At 43.6% G+C, this 14,426-nt stretch overlaps 1 protein-coding gene across 4 annotated transcripts in view; it reads right to left on the bottom strand.

Moving 5' to 3' along the window:
• Window positions 1-14,426, bottom strand: part of TGFBR3 (transforming growth factor beta receptor 3) — a 202,099-nt gene that overhangs the window by 45,223 nt on the left and 142,450 nt on the right. For all 4 annotated transcript variants that reach the window (XM_034931010.3, XM_034931015.3, XM_063606912.1 and 1 more), the window contains exons 5-7: window positions 9,170-9,353; window positions 4,159-4,327; window positions 2,022-2,169 (exon numbers count right to left, since the gene is read on the bottom strand). In XM_034931010.3, coding sequence (XP_034786901.1) covers window positions 2,022-2,169; window positions 4,159-4,327; window positions 9,170-9,353 — 501 coding nt within the window. The remainder of the gene's footprint in view (window positions 1-2,021; window positions 2,170-4,158; window positions 4,328-9,169; window positions 9,354-14,426) is intronic.

The raw sequence follows: 14,426 nt of genomic DNA, 5'->3' as shown, positions 1-14,426 counted from the left end.
TAATGAACCACAAACTCAAGGTGAGTACTATCATCATACCCATTTCACAGGTGACCAAACAGACTCGGTGTTCATCAGTCAGACTGCACAACATCTACTAGGAGTAGTAATTGGAGATGGTATTTAAATCTAGCCCTGTCTGGCACAAAGTCAAGATTCTTTCAATTTCACTATGCTGTCTCTAAAGGAAATACTAGAAACAAGGTTTCTATAAACCATTGCCCCCTTTCTAAATAGTAATTTAAACTTTTGTGGGAGCAGGTACCTTTCCCTCACAGCACAGTCAGAATTCACATCTGAAACAGGGAATTAGAAAATCACAAAGCATAAACTGGTTGGGAGAATAAAAAAGAACATCATGAAACATTACCTAATTGTTTAGTAATGTTGTCATGCATTGTCCAAAATTGGCCTGGAACAAGCGTACAGCCAAGGAGAGGAACATAAACAGATCTTGCACTGGGATGAGCAATCTCATTTCTAGCCTTTCTGATTCATATGAGAGATGGGGACATTCAAAGTGAACTCCAGGACTGCCATGGACCAGGCACACATACTCAGGGAGAGAAAGAGCCATCGAAGGGTCAAGGCTGAAAGAATATTTACACAAGAACTCCAGCAGGGAATTAAAATGTACCGTATGTTTTTGCCTTTCAAAGCATGATTCCCTTTCCTGTTTTTGTTATTCTGAAATTAAAAACATTTGGCCGGTGTGCCAGGCAGCAAAAGCAGCAGACAGCCTAGGTCACCAACACCCCTCATGCCATGCCAGAGAAGGCAATCAAAACATCTCTGACTTCAGATCATGGCTAGGCTTTGGGCTTGACAACAAATTAATGTATCACCATTACATATGATGGCTTACTGGGATCCTAGCAAAGTTATAAAAAAAAAAAAAAAACCCCACGGGAACCAGAAACGATTACTTTAAAATTAAAATATGTGTGCTAGTGGTTTTGCCTGCTGCCTCTGGTGAGTGCTTTTACATGACGTTGCCAAGGGAACTGTTGGCTTTGCTCACTGTGGTATCACATGGAAGGTGCCATGAATGAATGAATAATACCAAAACCAAGGGCATCCCTCTCCCAAAATACTGAAAACATAAAACCCACTTCAGCTTACTCAGTGCAGGAACTAAAAGAGAGATTGGCCAAAAAAAAAAAAAAAAAAAAAAAAAAATTTGAGCCCATAGAAGAGATACTAAAGAGATAATTATCTTCTTAAAAAATAGGGAGGAGGATTTTTCTTTAACTTTCAATATAATTCAGTCAAATAGTTATTGCCTAAGCATATTTGAGATAAGATTTACTTTACCAAGTTTCAACATTCAACTTTTGAGGAAACCAGCTGCTGTTTGCCCATCATGCCAATGGGCTAAGCCTTGTGCGTACATCTCTATTAAATAGAGGGCCTTGGGAACAAGCTGGAGTAGACTTGTCCAGCATCATTTCACTGACTTTGCACTTACTGTGATTCTTCTATCAGTGTTTCACACTTAGGAGTTGGAAGCAAGCAAAAAGACATGCCAATATTTCGTATTTAACTCAAAAAGAAAAGTCAATGATGTGAGCTGGGGTCAGCCTAATAGTCCGTACTTTCTCTAAGTACCTAACTCCAAAATAAAAGCTGACATTCGGTACTGTGACACTGAGGTCCTTGTGGGATGCTCAATAGGAAGGCTTAATTGTGTTCATTACTTTACACTTACTATTAGTGGAAAGCATACTAATGTATTTCAGGAATTTCACAAATGAGGGAGCTGGGGTTCAGAGAGGTTAGGGGAATTGCCAAAGGTCACAGTGGGGTTACCTGGACTCAGACCTGGGTCTGTCTTAATCCAAGGCCATGTTTGAACAACCGCACCTATTTTATAGGAGCATGCTATTTTGCAAAGTGAAAAATAATTGACAGAGCTTAGAGAGTCCAAAGAGGCAGGAACTTTAAAAATAACACTTATAAAGTACAGCTTAAATTGTTGTCATTTGTCTAAACAAAACAAAAGACATGCTCCACCAACTTACAATAATTTTCAGGCTTCCCTTAACATCAAAAGATTTGATCACCCAGTTGACAGACTTTTTGCACTTCAAGATCAGGATGAGATTTTTGACCACTTCAAGATCCTCTTGAGAAGGTCTTATATCAATTGTTATATCCACCTGGAAAGCACTGTGAATGGAAAACAAAGGCAAAGTTAAGACCTACATGCCAGAAAGTTGCAACTATCTCCCCTCTTCCAAGTCTTCATGTTTCTAGTGTCTGGCCAGTTGATTAAAAAGCTGGAGTTGATCCCAGGCCAATGACATGTGCAAAACAGATTGTTACTGCACACATAACAAAATTGTTTTACATAACAATAGAAACATATGCTTGCTGATAATTAGTCACTAAAGTTTTTCTCTTCTTTGATGGAAAAGAGGTGGTTACTTAATGCAGCCACTGTTTGAAGTGGACTTGAACGAACCAGAAGAGTTTACTTTTGAAGCAGTATTGTTGCTTTTTCAACCTTTAACACCTTCGATGTACAGGATTCCCATTTGGCTAATATGCTCAAATTCCTTCAAAACTGAAGTAGGTGGCAGTTTGGTGAGTTGGGGGCGGGGTGTGGGGAGAAGGGAAGCATGGTGGTAAAAAAAAAAAATTAGGAAACTTCAGAGTAAAATAAGAGACAAAAGGCTAAAGAATTTCTTGATTTACATAAGGTTTGCTTAAGTCATTAACAATTGCTACAGAATCGTATCTGCATTTACTTTCCCAAACTTCTGGATATAAGCTTATTAAAATAAAGAAAACAGATGGTCAACCAAGTGATTACTGGAAAATTGATGAACACAACCCAAACTTCTAAGAATTCGTAAAAAAGAGAATTTTTTACTAAACAATAACATCCCTGTCATTCTGAATTTAAGGGAACAGTCTTTCTTTCCATCTCAGCTTTACACACTTGTAAAGCATAAAATGCATGGTATACTCCAATGAAGCCTCAGGCCTGACATCGAAGCACATTCACCAGACTGCTCCTATTCCCATTCCCTTTTCACTTTCTACAAAATTCTTCAAGTGGACAGAGTGGAATCTTATCAAAACTGATCTGTAGCTTACACACTTTTAAAGTCAAACCCTGATTAGAATTTTAACCTCGAAATCCCTCTACAACATAAATTTAAATTTTTAAGTCACTAGTCCAGATGCAAAGGAAGGAGGGTGAAATGCAGGCTAATGTGGGAAAAGAACCTACTTTTTCTCCTTTTTCTTTTTTTAAATTCCCTAATTATTCTTGATAGGGAGGGTCGAATTTCCAATCCAGGGGTAGGAAGCTGAGAGGGAGAACAAGCGCACAAGGGAGAGGCAAGTTCTATTGAATGGCTTTTTGGTATGTCACCATGAAGGGCCACTCCAGCATACACACACACACACACATACACACACCAAGCACACAAGGGAGAGGCAAGCGCTATCGAATGGCTCTTTGGTATGTCACCATGGAGGGCCACTCCAGCATACACACACACACACACACACACACACACACACACACACACCAAGCACACAAGGGAGAGGCAAGTTCTATCGAATGGCTCTTTGGTATGGCACCATGAAGAGCCACTCCACCACACACGTGCATGCGCATACACACACACACACACACACACACACACACACACACAGATTTAAAGCAAACAGCTCTGAGTGCCTAAGTGCTCTAAGGACACCATAAACAGAGCTTTATTAAAAACAGAAGGTTACTAAGATGATAATTATATTAATAGGGCATATTTTGTAATTTTCCTGTCAGGGATAACCTTAGTCAGAGGTGATAAAGATGGAGCAAGAGTGACTGTGTCCTGTAATTAACACCCAGAAGTTCGGAACAGGCTTCAGGAATTCATCTGAAATATCTGGGATCTAGGGACAGATGCAGAATATAAAATATACCACTGGTGCCTTTACTGTCTTCTTCAAAGCTTCTGTGAAACACATCTGATGAAACACACCTGAAGCATCAATGGCTACCTTCCCTCCTGCGTGAAGCATCAATGGCTCCCTTCCCTCCTGCGTAGGGGAGGGTGTAGGACGGGCTACACCTCTCCCTGCCTCAAGTCAAGGAAGATCTTTACTTTCATCTCTTGTCACACTCACACACTTAGACTCACTTACCTGTAGGGGTTAGAGTTGGGGGTGATTAGCTCGATGATGTGTACTTCCTCATTCTGGGGCTGGCTGGACATCACACACCCTTCTGCTGCTTTGGGTTGAAGGTACTCAGCAAGGTAATTCAGTGAGAGAAAATTCTTCCCTATGTTGCACTTTGGAGGGAACACTTGATCTGAAAGAGGCACAGGACAATCTGTCAAACCACTGAGGTACTCGGTAACCAGATTCAAAGGAAGGAGGGTGACAGTGAAACTGAGGAAATGGCAGACACAGGGAACCACGAGCTCAAAGGATGGTTCTTCGTCTGTGAACTCCGCAACCACTGCCCTGAAATGCATCCTGTTATGGTCACCAGTGACCGCCTATTGACTAGCCCCCAACTAGGGGCCTCTTTTGGCTAAATCTTCTCCTTGCTTGTTCTCTGTGATACTTCCTGTCCTCGTCTGTTTCCTCTGACCTATCTTTCACATCTCTTCCACTGGCTCCTCCTCTGCTCAGAATCTGTATAGACCCCAACCCAGAGAATCTGATTCAGAACACCCAGGCGGGGCCTAGGGAGCTTTCTTTTTTGAAAAGCTCGTAGTTGATTCCAATATAAACCAAGGCTAAGAACTTCTCAGCTCCTTCCTCAATCCTCTTTCTATCTCATTCTTTTTCTAGGTGATCTCAATCACTCCCATGGTTTCAACCTGTACCTAGATCATGACTCCTTTTCTGAGCAGTTGACTCATACTGTCATCTGTCTACCAAGCATCTCCTATCTAAAAATCCAATACTTAGGTATTTCATGGTCAGCGTATTTAACATTCAATCCATTCTATCCCCAAATGCACTCCTCCTTGGATATTTGTTATTTCAACTATCAGGAGAAGCAACCACCTAATTAATCCTCCGACACCCCATGTAGAATTAATCTTTCCCTCATATGTATTCCTCACAGCACTTTATACTCTGAAGATGAAAGGTAGGAATTTGGGGGAAATAAAGAAGGCAGACTTTCACTCTTTCTCACAATCTGAACACAGACAACTCAAGTTTATATGGCACTTTACAGTTTACAAAGTGCTTTCGCAAACATTATCTCACTGTGCTGAGAGTTGCTCACCGCCTCCACCCGGGAAAGTGATGCAAGTACCAGAATCTGAAGACACTCCCCCAACGGCACATGCCATTTACACAGCACGGCGGCTGATGGGATTTCCATCCACGGGCTTAAATGTTTCAACAGAACTTGAAAGAAACTGCTGGCAGTGTGACAGCTGGGACCAGTGTCAAGGAAGTTCTAGGTGTAGCATGCTTTTTTCAGAAGGGATAATTAATCAGAGGCCTGGCACTACTATAAAACAGACTTCTGCCTTTTCCATTTTGAGGACAGGATGCCAGGGTTCAAATCCACATGGAAGTCTCACTTTGGAGTAAGGAATCCAACCAGGGGGTCCCAAGACTGGGTTGATACTGTCCCTCCCCCTCCCCACTTGTGCAACCTCCCTTGTGCTGAGGTCCGCAGCACACACTGGGGCATCATGGCTCTGGCCACCACAGCACCCCCAGCACCACCCCAGAACAAAGGGGACCAAAGCCTCTGCTTGTGGGCTCGTTGCGAGAGAGCATTGGGTTTGCACTCTGCAGTCTCCTCTAATTCCCCTCCCCCTCAGAGAGAAAAGCTCAAGGCTCCACTGACTCAGGCTGCTAGAGCAGCCTCCCTCCACATCTGCTGAGGGTTTTGCCAGATGAGCAAATGAGGTATGCACACCGTGCAGCTGCAGCCCTGCGGATGCCTCCCCCACATCACAGGATGGAAAATGATATTGGAACGGCAAGGTTGAAATTTAATTAAGAAAGAGCGTCTATGGGCCAGGGACAGGCCAGTCTGGAACTCAAGAGACTAGGGCCCTCCTGGGATTGTGGCCGGCATATCCAGTTCATAGGTGTGCCTGGCTTGTATCTGGCACATAGTGGGCATATGGTATAGGTTTCCTGAATTAACAAACAATGATGTGAGATTTGAGACAAATAACAAAATATTCACTCATGTGAAGCCACTAGGAAAGGTCTAATTGTTCAAGAGTTGATGTTATTAAGGGCTCTAGTCCCAGAAGCCATTGTCACTAAGTTGAATAAGCTGACCACTTTTGTTGTGTGTGGTTTCTCCCCCGCTCCCCAATGACTTTCCGAATGCCTGGCATCAAAACTTATACCGAGTGCCAAGTAGAAAGGAAACCACAAAGGGGAATTCCCGGGTAGAAACCTGGCAAGTTTGGGGGCAGGGGGAGTCACATGCTTATTTGTATTTTAGGGAAAGATTGACAAATGACTTTGAGACACAGAAGGATATACTCTGAGAGCAGGAATGAACCTGGGGGGTAATGAAAACACCTCATTTTCCTGCTGTGGAAACTGAGGCTCTGGTGGTAAGTCAATGTTGCTTGAAGCCTCGCAGCAAGATCAGCTGGGATAAGAGCAAAACTCTTAAATTCTTTCATTCTGGGTATATAGATGAGAGCAGTTCCCAAACGTCAGCAAGCATCAGATCTCCTAAAGGGCTGATTGAAACACTGACTGCTGGGTCCCACCCCCAGAGTTCCTGATTCAGTTGGTCTGGGTTGGGCCTGAGAACTGGCATTTCCATCAAGTCCCCAAGTGATGCGGATGCTGCTGGGGCAAAAACCACACTCTGAGAACTGCTCGGGTTAGAGCAACCAGGCCTCACGGCCTGCGATCGCTGGGTACAAGAAAGGTAGAGCCAGGTCGGATTCTGGGAAGTGGGGGATGAAGCTTGCTCAGTGCAGTCTGAGCCGTGGTGATAAACATATCACTTTACGGTCCACTGACCTCACCAAGGAACCTCCTTTCCCTACTGCTCCTCTCTCCACGGCATGGCCCGGTGACTCATACTCAACTGGTGGCTGGAGTCAAGTTTCAGGCGTTCCGAAGGTGTTACCAAGGAGTTAACAGTTTTTACTGCACCAGACACAAGGTCCTTTAAGTTGGCTTCCCCTACCCAGTGTGCACAGGCTGAACCAGTTAAGTGACAACCCGTGGCTCTCAGGGTAAGTGACTACTGTGCTTAGAAAGAAGCTCATGCACTGCCGAGAGAACACAGTCCAACATTCTAAATGTTATTATAACAAATTTTCTTATTCTAACAAATTCCAAGGGGTAATCAACATTCTCTCATGCTACTAGAATTCTGCTTCAGAAACGCGGCCCGCTGGCCAGGGCTTAGAGTCTTTATTAAAAGAAATTTTTCATTTTGTCTCAATGGGATTTGACCTCTGTTATTAGCTACCTATCATGAGAGTACAGAAACAAACTTAGACTTTTTGAGCCCAGCCCTCATCTAAGTCCCCTTCTCTCTGCCTCAACTAAACAAGGATGTTCATCCAGGTGGACCACTTCCCTTTTTGAGTTATGCTTATTTGGCTAGGACTTAAAGTACAGCTCAGGCAACAAGCGTTAAACTCAAGAGTCAGGAAGCCTGGGTTTGTGTTCTGGCTTTGTCACTTGTTAGTAACTTGGATGTGAGCAGGTTCACTTAGCCCTCCACTAAGCCCTCTGTAAAATGGTGGAAATGACGTCTTCCTCCTGGGATTACTGTGGGGTTAAGTGGGATGCACGTGAAGGCCCCTGAAATGGCTTCTGCACGTAGCATCCTCTCCGACGTCCACGTCCACCTTTCCTGCCTCTGTCTCTCACACTTTAAAGCAGCCCAGATCCAAATAAGAGTTGGGATCAAGTGTTCACTAACCCACCCTTCCCTGTCTTGTCTATGAGGAGGTGACAGCTGCTGTAGAATTTAACAGAAAGCAGCTGGATGCTGAAGACCTTAAACGCAGTGTTCACACAATCAGCCAGCTATAACAAGGACCCATTCACAAGAGTTATTTCCTAGTAACTTATGGGGGTTCCAAATATACTCAACTGAAAATAATGATTTTTAAAAAAAGGTCTGGCCAGGTGCGGCGGCTCATGCCTGTAATCCCAGCACTTTGAGAGAACAAGGGAGGAGGATCTCTTAACCAGCAGTTCAAAACCAGCCTGGGCAACACAGCAAGACCTGTGTCTACAAAAAATGGTAAAAATTAGCCAGGTGTGATGGCATATGCCTGTAGTCCCAGCTTCTTGGGAGACTGAAGCAGGAGCATCACTTGAGCCCTGCAGGTTGAGGCTGCAGTGAGCACTGATCGCACCACTGCACTCCAGCCTGGGCAACAGAGCAAGACCCTGTTGAAGGAAGGAAGGAAGGGAGAGAGGGAGAGAGGGAGAGAGAGAGAGAGAGAGAGAGAGGGAGGGAGGGAGGGAGGGAGGGAGGGAGGAAAAGAATGAAAGAATGAAAGAATGAGAAAGAAAGAGAAGGTTTTTTGTTTTTGTTTTTGTTTTAAAAAAGGCTTTCAAAACTGGGTTTCTGGATATTTCTATCCCTCTGCAATGCAAGGAAATTTAAATAGGCAATCTCTTATCAAGACCCTACACTTCTTTTCTCCAATAATTTGTCTTTGTAATAGTCATTTGTACTAAAAATATATTTAAATACTTTTCCTTTGCTATTGTCCAAAATGTAACCTATGTCTCAGCACCACAAACTGACACAGGCTTCAAACGTTTGCAGAACACAGGTAAGAGGAAGCCACCTGCTGACCCATTCATTCTGCCGGCTCTTCCACTCCATCAGTCATCACCTCCTTCCCACACCCTCAGCTTCTCACCTCCACTTACTTTTTTTGACTTCTGTGCATGGGTGTCTTCTAAATCCCACACAACAACCTTCTCCTCTCTCCCCCTGCTCCTCCCTATGTTTCACTTGGCCATAACCAGGCCTGCTTCTCCAGGAGGAAAAAAGAAGGGAGGGAATATGGGGGGCGCTGGAGAGGCCTGGGGCCAAATGACCCCTCAGGTCCCTTCCAGCTCCAACATTCTGTAATTCTGTGATTCCTTGCCCTAACCACCTGGTTTCAGAAAAGAAAACAATTGCCTGTCATAAATCAGTCATTAACTGAAGCCACATAAAATTTACCTTCCCCCACTTTAATATAAATGTTTCTTGCTATCTTGAGTTCGGTGAATGAAGTAACTGCTCCATACTCTTTTCGGGCCCAATTTAACAGATGTTCATTTCCATGGGGGAAGTTCCTTTCTTCTGTTTCTGCTGTCAAGGAGAAGTTTGCTGATGAAAACTGGACCACAGAACCCTTAGACACCTAGAGGAAAGAGAATTGCGTATTTAACATGGTGCAGTCACCGGAGCTGAATCATAATTAGAGAAAGTACTTCTCAAATCGAAGTGCTTGTAAATCGAACCTCTTCCCTTTGTTATACAAGCAGATCAGCGTTTTTAAGCAGCGGATTCAAGGAATAATCCCAAGCCTAGTCCTCCCAGACAAAGGCAAAACTACCAATGCAGGATGTCCCTCTGAACTCTGAAAGAACCTTGTGATGACGGACTGCATTGCACATTGAGTAATCATAAGAATTATCACTGCTATTTCCAAGAAATCTAAATTGAAGACCAATCTTACAATGAATGTATTTCAAGTCAAGTGGGAAGCCTTGATGAATGTTCTCGTGGGCTTATAAAAAGCTTCAGGATCAAGACAAGTGATCCCAAAGTCCTGCTAGCAACTGATCACGACTTTCAGGTCTTCCATAGTTGCAGCATCTGCCAACAGAGTCATCACAATAGGGACACAGCGAGAGTCCTCTTGGTTTATGTTCACCTCAGCACTGAGATAAAAATGGCCAAAGGTTGCCAGCCTTTCTATCACATTGCTCTATTTCATAAGAGTGAGATGAATGTTTGTAACAGTTTATTGTGTAAGACCCCCAAATTCCGATAGATAATGAAGTCAAGAGGCTGTTAAACTGATCTAATAAAACTTTCAGGATGACGTATGCAAGTACCTCATTCTTGCTGAATGTATTTAGACCACTGCTGACCTAGCATATCATGGTATATGTGTAATTAACACATCCAAAGGAGGAAAATCATCATCTTGTTGCTGTGCTATAATCAAATTTAGTTGCTGGTGAAAATATGCATGCCATTTTTGTTGGCTAGCATTTATAAAATAACTGATTTTTTCAATGTCAGAGTGAAACCTCAAAATGTGGGCAAGAAGGCTCACAAATTCTCAGGTCATAGAACTATAAATGTCTTGTATTAAATTTCACATGAACCATTTATTCATAACGAAAAGCATGCAGTTTCTGAAGTAAGACTAAGAAGCAAGTCCAGGGCAGGGATTTTATTAGTGGTTCTATCACAGCAGCATTTTTAACACACACAAAATTATATTTTCCCAGCTACTGTGCTAGGCATTAATATTTTCTATACAATTATATAAACGTATCTTCTAAAAACGCTGGCAAAAAAAAGTACTTCACTTAATTGATTCCATGACCTACTAATGTTGCAAGCTGAAAACTAGAATCACCTGAAAAGTTTCTAGATATCCTGATGCCCGGGCCACACAGATGGTACAGAGCTACATGTTCCACTCTGGTTTTGTTTATAACTGGCATCAGGACATTCAGAAATGATCGTGACTACACTTGACAGCACTGATAGGTAGTAAGTGTGCAGTCAGTGGTAGCTGTGTAGAACTACACAGGGCTCTGTGGAAGCCCTGAATTAATCACTAATAAACTCGGTGTAAACCAAAGCTACTCACAACAGCTACCACTGACTGCACACTTACTACGTATCAGTGCTGTCAAGTGTAGTCACGATCATTTCTGAATGTCCTGATGCCAGTTATAAACAAAACCAGAGTGGAACATGTAGCTGTAACCTTGTTTTGACGTCGCCTGAATAAGAAAAAAATCCTAGGTCATTTTCCTGCCAAAAAATAACCATGCCCACCTAAGTGTAACTTCTCTGAGGCTTAGCTACTCATCAACACTGAACTTCCAACAATGTTTATCTAATTTTTTGACTTTTGCACTGTAGTAAAATCTTCTTTTCACTTGTACTAAAAAGGCATTTTTATCAAGGCTGTCACCAAAACCCACAACAGTCCAGAGGCCTTTGTCCCACTGCCAGCACAGTTCTGAATGTTTAGACGAGAAACCCTGGATGTTCTGCTTCTTGTTTCTCATTCATGTTGTGGCCATAAACTACAGCAACCCTATATACATTATACACAGAGTACATTTTTCAGAGCGGAAAGCGGGATGTCACACTGGTGCATTCCAGAGGCAAGAAAGCAAACAGCACGAATACAGAAGATATCAACGGCAACTCCGAATTGTGTCCTGAAGTAATTAAAGAGCGATGCCGTGATGAAGCTGGTGATGGGGCTGATTCGTGGAGGAGGAACAACTCCCTCTGCTCCCTCCAGGCATCGTTGTCCTCACGGGCCAGCAGCAATAAGCTTCATACACTCAGGGCTGAGGAATTTGGAACTGGAGTTAACTGCCACTCCTCAGGCACATTCCAATAAGAAGAAAGCAAAGCTGCAGTGAGGTGTCCCTGACTGCAGGTCAGTGGAAATTTTCAGCTTCAGCAAGGAGTGAGCTAGCACTCTCCTCCTGACTGCCAGCTCTCCTGACCCTGACAAGGCTACAGCTGAGTTTTAGAAGGTGTTGTTTTAGAAGGTATTGTTCAGATGTTATTTCCATCTGATTTGCGGAACTGTGAGGCAGGCTACGGTGACCTCTACAGCAGAAAAGCGGAAACCTCAGAGAGTCTGATGGCCTACCCAAGGCCAGAGAGTCATGCACCAGGCCCAGACCAGAACTTAAGACTTCTGACTCCTGGTCACAGCTGGCCTCTGCTTGCACCCTTCCAGAAAGAAGACCTCACTAGCTCCCAAGACAGCAGATTTCTGTTCTGTTAGATTCATTTTTTATACACTAGTCTGAGCCATGCCTACCAGAACAAAGAATTCCTTCGTTTCTTCCATGAGACAAGACTTCAGGTGTTTAAAGGTGTCATCTGACCTCAATCACATGTTTGCTTTTTCAGGGCAACACCCCTAGCTTCTTCAGTTCTGCCCCAGATACCCTGGTTGTCAGAGCATCAACAGGATAGTCTCTGAAAGACGGTGTCAGGACAAGATTCAAGGTCTCCAGGTATGGTCTGAGAAGTATACTGTGATGGTTCATTTTATGTGTCAACTTGACTGGGCCACAGGTGCCCAGATATTTGGCCAAACATTATTCTGGGTATTTTGGTGAGGAAGCATTTGGATGAGATTTAAATGTTAGTACATTGAGTAGGGCAGATTTCTCTCCCTGACATGTATGGGTTCATCCAATTAGTTGAAGGCCTGAATAGAACAAAAAGCTGACTCTCTCACAAGTAAGAATTCTACCTGATGGCTTTCAAACTGGAACATCAGCTCTTCCCGGTGCTACAGCAGCCTACAGGCCTTCAAACTGGAACTGGGGCACTGGCTCTGCAGATTTTGGACTTCTTAGCCTCTATAATTGCATGAGACAATTCCTATAATAAATCTCTTTCTCTATATATGTGAACACTGCATGAAGCATCCGCATTAGCTTTGGCATCAGCTGAACCCTGCTATGATCTCATATTTACTAATTGATATAGTTTGCATATTTGTCCCCACCTAAATCTCATGTTGAATGGTAACCCCCAACGTTTCACATGGGGCCTGGTGGGAGGTGTTTGGATCATGGGGGCAGATCCCCCCATGAATGGCTTAGGCCATCCCCTTGGTAATAAGTGAACTCTCGTCTTGAGTTCACGTGAGATCTGCTCATTTAAAAGTGTGTGGCACCTCCCCCGACACACGTTCTCTCTCTTGCTCCTGCTTTTGCCATGTATAAGTGCCTGCACCTGCTTCATCTTCCTCCATAAGTAAAAGCATCCTGAGGTCTCCCCAGAAGCAGATGTTGGTGCTATGCTTCCTGTACAGCTTGCAGAACCATGAGCCAATTAAACCTCTTTTCTTATAAATTGCCCAGTCTCAAGTATTTCTTTTTAGCAGTGCAAGAACAGCCTAATAAACTAATCTATGCTTTAAACATAGAGCCAACAAAGATTTATGGAGTGCCTGCCTACTCCATTGTTCTCCATGCTGGAGACACAGTGGAGAGACACAGTGGAGAATATGACAGAAAAAATTCCCTGCCCTTATGGAGATTAAAGTCTAATAAGACAGCCAGAGGAGCACAATAAGGTCACTGAGAAGTTAAAGACCTAAAGGAGACGAAAGAACAAACCACACAAACATCAGGGCAAGGAGCATTCACAGTTGAGACGCAGCAAGTGTAAGGTCTGACATGGTGAAGGAAGACCAAGGAGGTCAGTGTGGCTGGACACAGGGCTGAGAGGAGGTTGGTAGGACACAGGGCTGAGGCGAGGTTGGTAGGACACAGGTCCCAGAGGAGACCAGTAGGCCCAACAGGACCTTGTAGACCGTTGTAAGGACTATTGAAACATCTACCAAATGTTTTCGCAGGATGGCTCTGGCTGCTATGTTGAGTCTAAGGGGAGACAAAAAGCAGGAGATCATTAGTAGACTTCCGGAATAATTCAGGTGAGAAACAGTGGTCACTCACACCAGGAAGGATGGTAGAGATGATGGTACCTAACCCCCCAAGGTCTTTTCACCAGTTCGAGGCTTTTCTATCCTATCCTTATACCCATAATTCTCCCAAAATAAATGCAAAGTCTTATAGTTATTCTTCAGACCCATATTTCAAGTCTGAAGAGACCATGTAAAAATCCTTATTAGCTATAAATAATTAAATTTTATAGCACACCTTCTGCACTTTCATCTAAATCCCTGAGAGGTTGACCAAGACAAGGCTGAAGTCTGTGACTCATACGTACATGCCCACACTAACCTGAGCACATTAGCAGTCCTTGCTGGGGTTCCAGGTTGTTCAACCAACTACCAAGGGACCTCACAGAACCTTCCTCATCTGTGTACGGGCATCATGCTACAACCCGCCAAGAACCCTGCTGCATTAGTCCATTCTCACACTGCTATAAAAAAATACCTGGGACTGGGTAATTTACAAAGAAAAGAGGTTTAATTGGCTCATGGTTCCACAGGCTGTACAGGAAGCATGGCTGGGAGGCCTCAGGAAACTTACAATCATGGTGGAAGGTGAAGAGGAAGCAGGCATGACTTATATGGCAGGAGCAGGAGGAAGAGAGGGAATGGGTAGGTGCTACATACTTTTAAATAACCAGATCTCGCGGTAAATCACTCACTATCATGAGAACAGCACAAAAGAGGAAATCTTCCCATCCCCATGATCTAATCACCTCCTACTACCAGGCCCCACTTCCAACACTG

Source organism: Pan paniscus, chromosome 1, assembly GCF_029289425.2.
Source record: "Pan paniscus chromosome 1, NHGRI_mPanPan1-v2.0_pri, whole genome shotgun sequence".
NCBI classification, from domain to species: domain Eukaryota; kingdom Metazoa; phylum Chordata; class Mammalia; order Primates; family Hominidae; genus Pan; species Pan paniscus.
The sequence above is the reverse complement of the archived record's forward strand: the minus strand, read 5'-3'. Positions and strand labels throughout refer to the sequence as shown.